Source organism: Hyaloscypha bicolor, assembly GCF_002865645.1.
Source record: "Hyaloscypha bicolor E unplaced genomic scaffold K444scaffold_50, whole genome shotgun sequence".
Classification (NCBI taxonomy): Eukaryota; Fungi; Ascomycota; class Leotiomycetes; order Helotiales; family Hyaloscyphaceae; genus Hyaloscypha; species Hyaloscypha bicolor.
Window position 1 is genome coordinate 359,193 of NW_020194552.1, and position 13,257 is coordinate 372,449.

Genomic DNA, 13,257 nt, shown 5'->3' on the forward strand with positions numbered 1-13,257 from the left:
ACCTCAAGTTTCCTCCATCATGAAAGGCAGACGGAACGAGCTGAAGCTGATAACGCTGAAGCAAGGACGCCATGTCGGGCTTCGCCATGCAATGATACAAAGAAGAATTCTTCGGGAACTAAGCTGCGGCAAGGAGAAGAATGGTCTAGAAGCCCGGAGGAGGACCTGTGAAACGAGAAATTCCACCGCTGCCGATGATGGGCGATCCAATCTCGCCAGGGGCGCCAACGGGACGATGCGGCGTAGGCAAGTCGTCTTCGTAACGGATAGAGTAGTGGCCCTTGTTTTCCTTACGGATATCGAATGAGCCACCACCGTTGATTGCACTGCCTTCGGTTTCGCAGATATCAAGCAGTTCTTGCTCCGAGGCTGGCTGGTCAAGCTGGCTAGCTTGGTCCACCTGTTCCTTGATCGCGTTGATATCGTAGTAGCCATCAGGATTGGAACCTTCGAGATTCTTGCAAGCCTGGCAGATGAGCAATCGGATTACCACCGAACGAGGCTGGGATGGTCGAATGGGTTGAGCGCCTCCTACAGCTCCAAATGAGTTGCCAGCTGGCGGTCCCCAGCCTCCCATGAAGTTGGAGCCAGGCAAGGACGATGGCGCAAAAGGATTTGGCGGGGCTCCCCAGGTTGGGAAGCCACCAATTGGGCTCGCAAATGGCTCCATACCAAATGGGGGTGGAAAGTTCGGACGAGTATTGAGGCCATGTGCAACACTCGATCGTCTCGCGCCAGCTCCCGAACTCAATGGCTCGTCTGAATCATCCAACAGAGCGCTACTGCCAAGATGGTTACTCAAATCGTCCATATCACTGCTTCCATCATTTCTACGACGCTGACCATGCACAACACTTGACGGTCGGCCGATTGGAGCAGGTCTCGCAATAGGCTGTGCTTGTGGCGCGTTTCCTGGTGCTTCGAAAGGCTTGTCAAAAGATCCCGATTGTTGTCTCGAATGCGGCTGGGACATCGGACCCTCCTTCGGAGCAAATGGTTGACCAACGCCTCCCAAGCCATTGGCAATTCTCTGAGGAAAACCTGGTGGACCGTGGGGCGGAGGAAATCCTCGACCTTGTGGAATTTGGTGCATCAGTCCGGGATGCACAGGCATGCCATTTGGGCCACCGAGTCTCGGATCGAAGGGTCCAGGTCCAGGATACATTCCACTGAACCCGGGAGCCATTGGGAAACCTGGTTGAAAGCCCATGCCCATCGGTTGCATACCGAATGGACTCGGCTGCGGCGGTATTCCGGGTGGGCTCTTTAAGGCGGCGTGCATGGGAGAAGTAGCTTGCGGTTGGTGTAAGAAAGGGTTCTGCTGTGCCTGCTTGCCTGGAGGCCCAATTGGTCCTGGGCTGCCTTGCAATGGTGTCGTAGGAACGGGAGAGATATTTTGGGTCACGCTACCCGTTTGAGGAGTTTGAGGTACGGAAGAGTTCGAGTCTTGCTGAGAAGAGGTGGTCCGAAGTTTGATGGGGGTGGGCGCCTTGGGAATTGCAGGAGTAGCAACGGGAATATGCGGTGAAGCGACTGTATGCGATTGAAGGTTTGCGGGTATTGGGACTGGTGGTCGCTTTGCGGCTTGGGTTGCAGCAATGACGGCTTGAGCAGCAGCTTGTTGTGCGGCTAGCTCCTCACGCTTTTGCTTCTCCTTAGCCTCTTTGTCGGCCTTCAACTTGGCCTCCTTTTCTCGCTTTTCCTTCTCCAATTTTTCTTTACGTTCGCGTTCCTTTCCTTCCCTCAGCTCCTTTTCCTTTCTCTTCAACTCCTCCTTCTCCTTACGCTCTTTTTCCTTGGCCTCCTTGGCTTTGCGTTCGGCTTCTGCGGCTCGTTCTCGTGCCCGCTGCTTCTCGGCTTCCTTTCGTAAGCGTTCCTCTTCTTCAGCCTTTTTCTGGGCTTCTTTTTTCTTTCGCTTTTCCTCGGCCTTCAGACGTGCCTCCTCAAGCTTCTTCTCCTCAGCCGCGCGGAGCTCGGATTCCTTGGCAGCCTTTTCGGCATCTTGCTTCTCTTGAGCCTCTTTGAGAGCTTTCTTCTTTTCTGCTAGCTTCTCCTTTTTCTTCTGAGCATCTTTAGCCTTCTTAGCTTTCTTCTGCGAATCAGCCCTGCTTTCCTCTTCCAGTTCCTCGAGAAGTTTTTGCTGTCGCTCCTTCGAAACCTTCTCTCGATACGCCTGTAAGACTCGTTGCTCAAACATCCGAGCAGCAAATATCTGGAACATTCGACGTCCTTCTTCCATTCGCTGTTCTTCAGTCATCGAGTCCTGCTGCAAGTTAGACCATGTCTCTTACGTAACCGTCTCCCACCACGTACCATTTCCTCTTCATCATAATCTTCCTCCTGACTATCGTAATCTTCCTCATCCTCTTCGTCGTCATCATACTCCTCGTCGTCCGGCTGAGGTGGATGATTGTGATTATGGGAATGAGTGTGCATGGAGCCATTTGGTGGATGGCCATAATTCGGGTTGGAGAATTGCTCCCTAGCGTCTTCTTCTCGTGCCATCCTACGTTCAGCAAGCTGTTCCATCATTTCGATAAACTTCTTGCCATCGTTTTTCAGCAAATCATCAGCAACCGTCAGAATGCCGCCTTGCACCGTAAGACTATTGCCAAAATTGAAGAAATCGCTTGCAATGGGTCGAGGAAGCTCTTCAGGCTCTTCGTCGCTGTAATCATCCTCATCTCCTTCGTCCTCGCTATATTCCTCATCACCCTCCTCCTCCTCCTCCTCGTCGCCTAGATCTTCCACTATTCGACCACGAGACGGTTGTCCATTAAAGGCTGGTGGTAAGCGATTCGGAGGCTGAAGACCACTTAAGGCACCAAATCGGCGAGGGGGGGCCATCATAGGTACTGGCCGACCATCTCCTTGGCCATTCGCATATTGCTCGAGCTCCTCGTAATATGCATCATACAGTACCTCCAGCTCCTCTTCGATAGCAGTCCGCTTCCGTCCACATACAGTACAACTACACGAATGCTTTTGTTGCTCCTTCATCTTCTTCAGAACAGCATCTTTTTCAACCTTGACTAGAGATTTGCGCTCATCCTCGCCAAGGGATAACCAAAATTCCTTGATACGCTCTCGTTCCTCCGCCGAGGACGTATTCCAAATCTTCTCCTTTGATATGCCGGGGCCTCGGGGCATGTTTGTCGAAGCGAGCGGTGGAAGCGATAACTGGTTATGTGACAGGCCGTTTGTGCCGACATGGGAATGGACATGCTCGGAGGTTTGTGGCGGGAGACCTTTGGACTTCTTTTTCTTCTTGGATTTCTTGCCAGTACCAGAGGTTGGGGCCGCATATCCATTCAACGATGATCCATTTTGACCATAGGAGCCTGAGTACCTGTCACCATCCTCCTCGCTGTAATATTGTTCTCCTTCAGCGGGGTCGAATTGTCCATTGTCGTCAAACGCCTCGTCTAGGTTCGCACCTAGGCCAGTTTCTCGCAGACGTGCTTCCACTTCCTGCAATCTTTGCTCAGGGCCTGAAGATCGTGCACCGTTTGCCGCGGGGCCTGCTGGCTGTTCTGACTGGAGTTTCGCAGCTAGCTTTTGTCTTCGCTTTTGCTTCTTCCGGTTTACGGCAGGAGCACCATTTGTACCTGGAGCAGGATTGGGGGTCTGGCCGTTTGCTTGTGTTGTCGTCTGAGCCATGGCTGGGGATGTCTCAGATGAATCTGTGGTGATCTGGGACTTGGGAACCTTTATGTACTTGGAACCATCCTTATTCGTGTACTTTGCAGTGGCTTTGAAGGTCGGGGAGGTAGGAGACTGGGCCGTCTGTGGTCGTTGGTTTGCGGGCATTCCGATCCGATGAGGGCGAATCTCGCAGCATGGAAGGGCGGCAACTGCTCCCAGGGCAGACGTTAGCTAAGGGAACATCCTCTACTGTCCAAGGATGGAGCTCCCGGACACGAACTTCTTCCGGAGACTCACAGCAAAGGTGAACTGGAGATCCAAGGGATTGCCCCACCAGGACGTATGCGTTTGCCGGGGGGACAATGGGAGTGTTTGTGCACGATAGGGAGGCGCAGAGGTCTCTGAAAACACGGAGGGCACGGGGGAGAGTGTGTTCGTCGTGTTGCGGGGTTGTCGAGTCGGGCAGAGACCGGGCGCGGTGGATGGTGAGGGGAGGTGGTTGAGTCTATCTCAGAGATGGAGGCACTCGTCAAGGAAGACGGCGAGCCTCAGGCGCGCACGGCACGATCAGGCACGGCTGGTAATTCTTTCCCAGCCGCGACTAGTGAGAGCCTGAGAGGTCCATGAGTATGCAGTCAGCACGCGCAAGCAGAAACCGCTCTATTTTGACTAGTTCGATGGAAGTTCTATGAAGCTTCTCTCTCGGTTCTCCTGCATCGGCGTCGCTTGGCTCCTCACAGTGAATTTCTGCTCCAATATTTGCACTCCGTATCCGCCAAGTGACAGCGGCTTTAAGTTGTCACAGATCTTCGCACGCGAAGCATCATCGCTGCCACTAAGCCGCTTCGAGAGCTTCTTGCTGAAAGGCGCTCGGTTCGGCCGACTCAGCCCAGTTCACCTCCCAGTTGTGGTGCAGCACAGGACGACCAAGAATATCCTCGGCCTTGGTAATTAACCTGTGGCAGAAATAGGGACTTATCACCCAAGGCTCTTGGCCGTCGATATAAATCCCATCCTCCCTCGACCCCCTCGACCTCCTGCCCCCTGGGCTGGCGTCATTGTCGCGTTTCTTTTGCTCCTCAACGTTCCATCAGCGGCTTATCCGAGCCTGCGTTTGCTGTAATCGCCAGGCTCGTATTGACAACCCTCATTTTCTGGCGTCGATAACTCAAGAAACGGCCGGACCCCCTTTTCTCTTCTCCCTTACCTTCACTGGTACAGGCTTTCGATAACTTCTTCGAAATTGCTCCTCGAAACGAAAACATCACACCACCCGATCTCCGACCATGGCCTCCCAACAACAAGCACAAAATGTGATGCGAAGGTACGTCGACAAGAGGGTGACATTTCTCTGCGAGATTGATTCACGTTGGAATTGGGGGCTTTTGGCAACAGATCTGGGGACAATTGGGATGTTCTTGAGCTCTGCCAGTGGCACATGCAAGCCGGCTGGGTTGCGATTGCCTTGGGGAGATTCTGTATCCGTTTTGCATTCTTGCTGCACAGCAACATGCGAGGGGGTTCCTTCACAAACATCTGCTGATTCTGAGACAGGAAACTGGTAATTATTGGTGACGGCGCGTGTGGAAAGACCTCGCTGCTGAGTGTTTTCACACTGGGATACTTCCCAACCGTGAGTTTCCCTGCTCCTCGATCCCATAATCAGATTGCTAACGGTTTTGCAGCATTATGTCCGTTCCCCACTTTCATATGCCCATAACATCCGCAAATCCTAACCTTCTTCAGGTCCCAACCGTCTTCGAGAACTACGTCACAGATTGTAGGGTGGATGGGAAAAGCGTGCAATTGGCGTTATGGGATACGGCAGGACAAGAAGATTATGAAAGATTACGACCCTTGGCATATTCAAAAGCACACGTGATTCTGGTAGGATTCTCAATTGACACGCCGGACTCTCTGGACAACGTCAAGCAAAAAGTAAGCTTCCTGTGTTCAATTGCGGCTCCTAATGCTGACTTTTTGGAGTGGGTGGAAGAAGCAAACGAGAAATCCCCGGGCGTACCCATCATACTGGTCGGTCTGAAGAAGGATCTCCGAGAGGACCCAGTAGCCATTGAAGAGATGAGGAAGAAATCACAACATTTCGTTTCCACCCGAGAAGCCACAGAAATCGGTCACGAAATCGGAGCACGAAAATACCTCGAATGTTCTTCACTGACAGGAGAAGGCGTGGATGATGTTTTCGAAGCCGCAACAAGAGCTGCTCTGCTCACATTCGAGAAAGGAGAGGGAGGGGGATGCTGTGTCATACTATAGCGGGAGTTGGAGTTTGCAGATTTCAGCCAGGTCGTACGGAGAAACAGCACAACATTTTGGCCGGGAAGGCACAATTCGAACAATACAACTTCTAATCGAACGCACACGGCTTCTTTTCAACCTCAACGGCCTTCTTCCTGCTCATCAAAAGTTTCAAAGCCCTTCGATTTACTGTGCCATATTCGGTTCTGGTTTGGAGGAAGGGAAGGGGAGGGGAAGAAAAAGACGACAGATAGAGACATTAACGACTGTTTACGAACCGAGGTCGAAAACATCACACTCCTTTTGATAAGTTGATTGGGCTGTTTTCTTCAACTACATACCCAGCGTTGCGAACGGGTGCAATGGATGAATGGAATGGGAGGGATGGATCTGGATTGAATTGCTGCATTGCTTGCGAAACAACAGCGTTGGTCTAATATGGACAAATTGTATAACACATACAAGCCAGCATTTGAACATCAGTTGCGCCTGGAATGCTGACTCTGGTAATCTTCCATCTCCTCTTAGGCCTTCTCAACCATCCATGCTGCAAGATATCATACACCCCGTCATCAAATCTCTTGTTCAAGTCCCAATGACACGAAGAGAGCCCTTTTAGCACCTCTCTCTCCAGCCCTTGAATATCACACACCTCTCCCCCACCGCACATCCATCATCACAGGTACAACCCACAGCACCTTCCCATCTCCTTCCCGCCTTCCCCTCCCTTCAGCGTAATCACTACCGCGTCCAACTATGATCCCACGCTTCTCTCCCCGGTGTATCGGTCTGCAACCGCGCATACTCAATCGGCACGCCCCCTTGCCCAAAAATCCCTTTCTTCTCCAACGCAACCCTATAAAGCCTGCCCGCCTCTTTCCCTCGCCCAAGCCCATCCTTTTCATCCATCGTTCTCAACACCTCCATCGTATTATGCATTGACTGATACATCCGCTGCAATTCCAATTCCTCAGCTTCGAGCTTCTTCCTCCTAGCAAGCATCCACGCTCTATGGATCGTCCAGTGGCGGAGCGCGCGCGTGCGACTGAATTTCAATGGACGAGGGGTCGCTGTGTGTTGGAGGTGGTACCGGATGAGGGTTATTCGCGGGTCGACGGATTTCTTCTTGTCGCTCTTCGCGGACATCGTCGAGCTCGAGGTGAAGAATCTTGAGGTGGAAGGGAGGACATTTTGGGAGGTGAGAGATAGGCTGCGGAAGGATTGCAGGAGAGGGGAAACCATCTGCCGGATGGAATTGTGGGAGGGCGCCATCGTGAAGCGCGTGAGGAGGTTGTGTGGGAGGTGGGGGAGAGACTGATGTGGAGCAGGTTGAAGCTCGAGATGCGTGGATTTTTCGACGGAGCTTGGGGCACGTGAGGATGGCGAACCTCGTCGTTTACGCTAAAATTGCAGTGCTCGGAGTATCCCCCCCGAATCCGCGACGAGATTGGTGCACCGGTGAGTTGGAAGCATTTCGCTTGCGCGCGGCAGGAAGTCAATTGTTTGCTTGCGCTCTGTAGGCAAACCTGGACGGAAACCCCGGGATTGCCGTCTCACCAAGAATCATCAACAACTCTAGAACGTTCGAATGCCATTTTGGCTTGGGATAAAGGGCACTTGAGAGAATCTGGAAGGATTTCCCCAATTATAATTTGTTCGTGTGGTCCTTGAGGAGCGTGAGAATTGGCGCTGACGTTATCTTGCATGGTTGAGCACCTCGATTCGTGCTTCCAGGTACATAAAGCTCTCTTTATCCCGTTTCCTCAAGTCAATTAGAATTCTAAAGCAGTTGATAGAAAAGGGGAAAGATGGCCGTTCCCAGGAAAGGGCTCGTTCATCTCTATGTGAGTATATCTTCATTTTTCGAACTCCCCGCCCTGAGCTATCCCATATTCCCTCTTCTCAGTTGGGTATCTGCTTTCGATCGTACTCAACTTTCAAGCCTCAATCGCAAGCTCTTAACTAACCAATCCCAAGAAAAACAAAGGCTGGGACCGCCTCACGGCTTTTGAGCACACCCCTTCCTCCACCTCGACACCTTCTCAAAACCTGCTCATTTTCATCGGCGGACTCTTCGACGGCTTACTCACCGTCCCCTACACCTCCATTATATCCGACGCCCTCCCACCCTCCTGGACACTAGCCGAAGTACGTCTCTCCAGCTCCTACACCGGCTGGGGGACCGTCTCTCTACAAAAAGATGCCTCCGAGCTCTCAGACTGCATCTCCTACTTCCGCGGTATCAAGACCGGGAAGATCGTCCTAATGGGCAACTCAACAGGCTGTCAAGACATCATAGAGTACCTCACTGGCGCTGGTCATGAGAACCGTCCCAGTATCGAGGGTGGCATTATCCAAGCACCAGTTTCTGATAGAGAGGCGTTGGTAATGATGATGGATCCAGATCTCTACCGCAATTCCTGCCTTGCTGCGCAGAAAATGGTAGATGAAGGGAACGGCGAGGAGATCTTGCCTAAGAAGGAAACGGGGAATGTGTTTCCGGCACCATGTACGGCGAAACGGTGGTTGAGTCTTGCGAGCCCAAATCATGATGGGGATGATGATTTCTTCAGCAGCGATTTGAGCGATGAGCAGTTGGGTAAAACATTTGGGAGGTTGAAGAAGCGGAGTCCGTTGTGTGTTCTCATCAGTGATAAGGATGAGCATGTGCCGAAGAGTGTGAATAAGAAGGGATTATTTGAGAGGTGGATGGGCATTGTTAAGAGAGGAGAGGGAATCGTGGATGAGGTTCACTCTGGGGTTGTTCATGGGGCGTCGCATAATTTGGGGAAGGATGGGGAGGAGATTGTGGGAGAGTTGGTGAGGAGGGTGTTAGGGTTCTTAGAGGGGCTGCCGGAGAAGGAGAGTATGAACAAGCATGGAGATGAGAAGCTCTGAAGCCGAATAAATCTATCCAATTTCTTGGAAAGATGATTATTCTATCGCGAGCGATCCTTAAAGGGATAGTCACTCCTATCTTTATGTTGGGAAATTGGAAGGTACGTGAGGTGTTAAAGGAGTCGATGTTCAACACGAGGAGGACATTGAGTTGTCACCTTCGCACTCAACCTGCTTCGTATTTGCTCTTCATCTGATAGTTCAAATTTAATTCCCTCAATCCGCTAGTCCCGTCTCAAGTTGAGCTTTCTGCAGCGAGTTTTAAAAATCATCTACCCCTCCCACTTTCCTCCACATCGAACTTCAACTCAATCTCCCCCCTTCATCCCCTTCCCCTACAATCCCTCCACTCCATCTACACAACACCTGTATCAGCACGAGGAGAAAGGTACGCAACTTCCTCCTCCCTCAATTTACACCACAACCACTACCCTTTAACTTCAACAGCTCCTTCGTTGAGACACCTTCAGCTTCGTCTTAACTCAGCTTCTTTTGCTCCTCCTTTGGTAGCCAACTTGCACAGCACCAAGGAGCCCGATTCGGCTGATCTGACGGCTACCTATCACAAAAGCTTGCTTGGAACCTAATAGCTCTCCCTTCGTCCGACGTTGTAACGATTGCGACGGATTTCCACCTTCTTGTCACCTTCAACACAGTAAACCTCTCAAGAAAAGTGAGAACTCCCCATCTTCAAGTCATGCAACACCGCAGCTCTAACACCCCCTGAATAGCAACCGTCATCCGACCACCAGAGCTCTCAAAATGGATCTCAAATCCATAACCGCCCTCCTCACAAATCAAGAGTCCATCTTCCGCACCATCCTCTCCTCCGCCTCCTCCTCCATCTCCGGCAACGCCCTAAAGGCGAAACTAACCCAGCATTACATAAACCTGGTGCTAATTACACGCGACCGCTTTCCGCTCTCCGGCCTCACTTTAGACGACCCTTTCGAATTCGACTCCGATTCGCCTCCCCTCTCATCCTCAAACTCAAAATCCAGGTCCCGTAAGCGCCGAAACAGGACACCTCCAATCGAGGGACAAATGACAGCGGTTCCTGTCGAGAAAGGCACCAGCTCATCAGGCTCTCAGAGGTGGCAGAAAGCAGGAGGATCGAACCTTTTCAGTGGCCGTGGTGGAGGCGCGAAAACCACAAACAGAAACAAGAGATCTGGAAAAGGCGTTGCGGTGTCTGTTGTTAATCTTCTTGATACGACGGATGATGAGAATGCCGATGATTCGGCGGGAAGTGCGGCTGAGGACGAAGAAGATGAGAACTCGATTTTTGTTATCGAGAGGAAGATTAAGAAGGCGAAGAGAGGTAGGGGTAGCAAGAGGGATAGGAATGGATTGTCGAGAGAGGAGAAGGAGAAGGAGAGAAGTCGGGGTAGAAAGTCAGGAATGGGGATGAGTGGATTGATGGTGCTTACTGAGAGTACGAAACGTGATGGAACGGGTGCGTTGAGGGAAGCCGATGAGGAGACTGCGTCCGGATTTGAGGGTGGTAGAGAGGGAGAGGACGGCGATCGGGAGATGGAAGAGGGGCTTATGTATGCTGATAACGACGACGAAGCCGTTCAGATTGAGGGTGGTTTTGAAGGAGAGAGTGAAAACGAGAATGAAGGCGAGAGTCCATCGAAGAGACGTCGGAGTGTTTGAGGGCTCTTGGATAGGAAAGCGAAGGGGTGGGGTTTACATTCGTTTATTTTTCGGTGGAGAGAAAGGGTAGGGCTTAGACTGGATTGAGCGGCTCGTTCTCCGGTTACTGGATTTGTGGGATTTGAGATGGGTATTATCGCGGGATATGAAGGAAGGAATATGGGAGGGGTGAATATGGAGGAAGATCTGGGTATTTCATAAATTCTAGGAGGGGTTGTTTGCACATCTTGGGAAATATGGATGGGATGTTTAAGATGGGAAACATTATGGAAAAGCGATGGAATGCTGTCTCTCCTCAGTGCTTTGCTAGGATGAGTTACAGCATATTTAATGGGCAGGGAGTAGCATATTGTGAATAGGATTCGGGAACAGGAACATAAATGGAAGACCTCCTTCATAAAATCCCCTGTCGTTTTGCTGCTTTAATATGTGCCGTGACAAGTTTGTTTTCGTTTTCGAGGACGAGTGTTTGGAATAGCGTGTCTTCAGATGAAAGGCGGTCCTTCCCTGCATCTATGAATCTCTCGGCGATTAGTCCCGGCCGAGTGCTGAGAGGAATTGAAGTGAAGGACTTACTGAACCAGTAAAGTTCTGTCTTGATATTGCAAAAGAGCCTAATTAGCTCTGGATCTCTCCCCAGCATCTCAGAGCCCTCTTCCGTGCGCCAATCGAACAGAAGTGGAGAGCTCGTCCTAAACAACGCAGAGTAGATGGCGGTGACTGCATTGTATAGATGTCGCGCTAGGCCGTAAATCGGCTGCACAACTATTTGTAACTTAGTCGTTGATATCTAAAAAGTGACGTGTGTGACTATGTCGACAGTTGGTGACTTACTTAGTGGATGATCTCTCCAGGTTACTGCAACCCATGGCATCACCCATTTGTAATGAAGTAGTAGGTGCCATAGACACACCCACACCACTAACGAGTTCTGCCTGTTGACGCCGCCAGGTCGAAAAAGGATGCTTTCGAAGGTGGAGAGAATCTTAGCTTCCGTTTCGTTTAGAGCTTTTCGAATCACAATGTCGAGCTCGAAATTCATAAAGGTTGGCGCCCAGTCAACCTGGCCTTCCCCAGGTCGCTTGATGATGGCCACATGTAGATAAAGGCCGAGTAAGGCTTTTTGTCGTAGAATACTAGCCATCAGTGTTTGCTATCCTGTGTCAGCCAGTCAAATCTTGGAGAGCAAATGGCTCCTGTGGATGAATACCAGAGGCAAAGCGGCGCTTGAGCGGCAGTACATTTCTCCAAAATCGCTGAAAGCAATATGCAAAGGAGCAAATACTCCTGAGCTGCACCCGTGGTACTTTTTCCTTCCCCGACATTCAATCAACTGGTCGATAGAAGGGAGCGTGTTTGGGTCAAGTGCCCAATTAGGGTCCGCCACTTCGTAATATTCCAGTCCCTCATAGTTCCATTCAACATGAACTGATGGTCGAAATTCTGGGTTTGGCAGTCCCTCGTGGTCCTGCATTCGACTTTCGATCCACACCCTTTCCTGGTTGTTGTCGTCGCAGCACGTTGGGTAGCTCAGGAACACTGTCTTCTCTGTGCCTGGAATTCTCCTGCACTGACTCATGCTAATTTCTTCGTACTCATCATACTCGAGATAGAGATCTTCTGCAACATTAGACATATGAGATCTAGGTAACGAAAAGATGCCTCACCGATATGATCAAACCTCACCGCTAAGAGACTCTGACGGGAGCACAGTTCCTTACCTAGGGCGTTACTTCCTGCCCGCTTGATGCACTGTTCGCAAGGAAGACCAAGTTCGCACTATCCTAATATCAGCAAAAATACTTTCAGATCCAACAGAAGATTGTTTTTTTACCGATCCTTTTCGAATTCTACATTGAATGCAGGCCCCGACCTTCCGAGTGAGGGCAACCTCTTCCCGCCTCGATTTCCCGAAGCTCTTTCTTTGCCTTGGGGCTTTCGTGGACTTTGGCTTCGAGGAAAACACAACAACAGATTTGTCCCACTTTGTTTTCTTTGCTTTGGGTTTCTCGACCTCCAATAATCCTTCTTTATGAAGTGTGCAAAGTCTAGCTTGCTGGTCGACCTTGAGCAATTTGGACGGATCTCGGACTGGAATGGATGTTGCTTGAGATCTCAGATGTTGCTCTAAGGGCTCAGGGCAATCGCCGATGGTTTGGAGAGAGTTGGTATCAATCTCATCATTTCCTAAAAGGGCCTCAGCCGGAAATGGCAGCGTCAAGCTTTCACCCAGAAAACATGGCCGGAAAGTTGGGGAAAGCGGTGCTGTCGTTGCGTAGAGAAGTTGGTCGAGTGGATTAGCATCGAAGTCTACATTTCCAAAAACGTCCAACGAATCGTCAAAGAAGGACGAGTAGTCGTCGAGGTTGTCAGGTGTCTGCCAGTGGTCCATGTTGGTAGACAGTCAATAATTGGTCAGGGTTCAGAATAGAATAAGAGCAAAAGTTGGCGATGGAAAGAGGGTAATGAATCCATTCACGGGAAGTAGGAAGAGGGTTCACTTTATACATTCTTGTGCAGTAGATGTGTCAGAGACAAGCGAGATCCAAAATCCGGTGACCAAGATCGGAAGTGGTGGCGTTTTTGATCGAGGCTGCAGGAGCTTCCTCCAATCAAGTTCACTTGCAGCCTAGCTATCCGGTGAACCAAAGATTTCCAATTCGAGAATGAGAGGGTATTGTTTCCATCTTCTTCACCATAGTTAAAACAATGTGCATCACTTGTTCGTCTCATACATGAAACATCAAAACTGGGATATTTGTGAAGAGGAAAAGGAAACTAGTACATCACAGACCC

General features: G+C 50.7%; 7 protein-coding genes across 7 annotated transcripts; 4 read left to right on the forward strand and 3 right to left on the reverse strand.

The window, feature by feature from the left end:
* Nucleotides 1–145: 145 nt before the first annotated feature.
* K444DRAFT_651146 (uncharacterized protein) lies at nucleotides 146–4,185 on the reverse strand (the record flags this gene model as incomplete). The annotated part of the gene is made up of 4 exons (XM_024885682.1): nucleotides 3,943–4,185; nucleotides 2,314–3,854; nucleotides 295–2,263; nucleotides 146–255 (listed from the first exon to the last, which is right to left on the reverse strand). The coding sequence occupies exons 2-4, from the start codon at nucleotides 3,808–3,810 to the stop codon at nucleotides 146–148; spliced, it is 3,576 nt and encodes a 1,191-aa protein (XP_024740413.1). The 5' UTR covers nucleotides 3,811–3,854; nucleotides 3,943–4,185.
* A 120-nt stretch (nucleotides 4,186–4,305) lies between these two features.
* On the forward strand, nucleotides 4,306–4,985 carry K444DRAFT_609720 (uncharacterized protein). The gene has a single exon (XM_024879628.1). The coding sequence runs from the start codon at nucleotides 4,334–4,336 to the stop codon at nucleotides 4,598–4,600; it is 267 nt and encodes an 88-aa protein (XP_024740414.1). The 5' UTR covers nucleotides 4,306–4,333; the 3' UTR covers nucleotides 4,601–4,985.
* Nucleotides 4,767–6,284, forward strand: K444DRAFT_322132 (GTP-binding protein-like protein rho2). The gene is made up of 5 exons (XM_024871884.1): nucleotides 4,767–4,969; nucleotides 5,200–5,278; nucleotides 5,331–5,336; nucleotides 5,392–5,583; nucleotides 5,632–6,284. Exons 1-5 carry the CDS (start codon nucleotides 4,932–4,934, stop codon nucleotides 5,920–5,922), a joined length of 606 nt encoding a protein of 201 aa, XP_024740415.1. The 5' UTR covers nucleotides 4,767–4,931; the 3' UTR covers nucleotides 5,923–6,284.
* Nucleotides 6,285–6,645: 361 nt separating this feature from the next.
* K444DRAFT_641329 (uncharacterized protein) lies at nucleotides 6,646–7,176 on the reverse strand (the record flags this gene model as incomplete). Its single annotated transcript, XM_024884612.1, has 1 exon — nucleotides 6,646–7,176. The coding sequence occupies one exon, from the start codon at nucleotides 7,174–7,176 to the stop codon at nucleotides 6,646–6,648; it is 531 nt and encodes a 176-aa protein (XP_024740416.1).
* Nucleotides 7,177–7,444: 268 nt separating this feature from the next.
* Nucleotides 7,445–9,028, forward strand: K444DRAFT_556199 (DUF1749-domain-containing protein). Its single transcript, XM_024876735.1, has 4 exons — nucleotides 7,445–7,555; nucleotides 7,613–7,638; nucleotides 7,701–7,748; nucleotides 7,882–9,028. The coding sequence occupies exons 3-4, from the start codon at nucleotides 7,713–7,715 to the stop codon at nucleotides 8,800–8,802; spliced, it is 957 nt and encodes a 318-aa protein (XP_024740417.1). The 5' UTR covers nucleotides 7,445–7,555; nucleotides 7,613–7,638; nucleotides 7,701–7,712; the 3' UTR covers nucleotides 8,803–9,028.
* Nucleotides 9,029–9,564: 536 nt separating this feature from the next.
* Nucleotides 9,565–10,844, forward strand: K444DRAFT_660983 (uncharacterized protein; the record flags this gene model as incomplete). The annotated part of the gene is made up of 1 exon (XM_024886522.1): nucleotides 9,565–10,844. One exon carries the CDS (start codon nucleotides 9,565–9,567, stop codon nucleotides 10,459–10,461), a length of 897 nt encoding a protein of 298 aa, XP_024740418.1. The 3' UTR covers nucleotides 10,462–10,844.
* On the reverse strand, nucleotides 10,659–12,912 carry K444DRAFT_322359 (uncharacterized protein). Its single transcript, XM_024871887.1, has 6 exons — nucleotides 12,296–12,912; nucleotides 12,129–12,240; nucleotides 11,672–12,078; nucleotides 11,296–11,614; nucleotides 11,038–11,226; nucleotides 10,659–10,974 (listed from the first exon to the last, which is right to left on the reverse strand). Exons 1-6 carry the CDS (start codon nucleotides 12,851–12,853, stop codon nucleotides 10,856–10,858), a joined length of 1,704 nt encoding a protein of 567 aa, XP_024740419.1. The 5' UTR covers nucleotides 12,854–12,912; the 3' UTR covers nucleotides 10,659–10,855.
* Nucleotides 12,913–13,257: the final 345 nt, after the last annotated feature.

Excerpts from the sequence above, each read along its gene's own strand:
- K444DRAFT_609720 (XM_024879628.1), top strand. The coding sequence starts at position 4,334 with ATGAAGCTTCTCTCTCGGTTCTCCTGCATCGGCGTCGCTTGGCTCCTC.
- K444DRAFT_322132 (XM_024871884.1), top strand. The coding sequence starts at position 4,932 with ATGGCCTCCCAACAACAAGCACAAAATGTGATGCGAAG. Across the intron at positions 4,970-5,199 it reads GCACAAAATGTGATGCGAAG|GAAACTGGTAATTATTGGTG; the intron begins GTACGTCGACAA and ends ATTCTGAGACAG. Across the intron at positions 5,584-5,631 it reads TGGACAACGTCAAGCAAAAA|TGGGTGGAAGAAGCAAACGA; the intron begins GTAAGCTTCCTG and ends GACTTTTTGGAG.
- K444DRAFT_556199 (XM_024876735.1), top strand. The coding sequence starts at position 7,713 with ATGGCCGTTCCCAGGAAAGGGCTCGTTCATCTCTAT. Across the intron at positions 7,749-7,881 it reads AAGGGCTCGTTCATCTCTAT|AAAAACAAAGGCTGGGACCG; the intron begins GTGAGTATATCT and ends ACCAATCCCAAG.
- K444DRAFT_322359 (XM_024871887.1), bottom strand. The coding sequence starts at position 12,853 with ATGGACCACTGGCAGACACCTGACAACCTCGACGACTACTCGTCCTTC. Across the intron at positions 11,227-11,295 it reads CTGGAGAGATCATCCACTAA|TTGTGCAGCCGATTTACGGC; the intron begins GTAAGTCACCAA and ends AGTTACAAATAG. Across the intron at positions 10,975-11,037 it reads GACAGAACTTTACTGGTTCA|ATGCAGGGAAGGACCGCCTT; the intron begins GTAAGTCCTTCA and ends AGAGATTCATAG.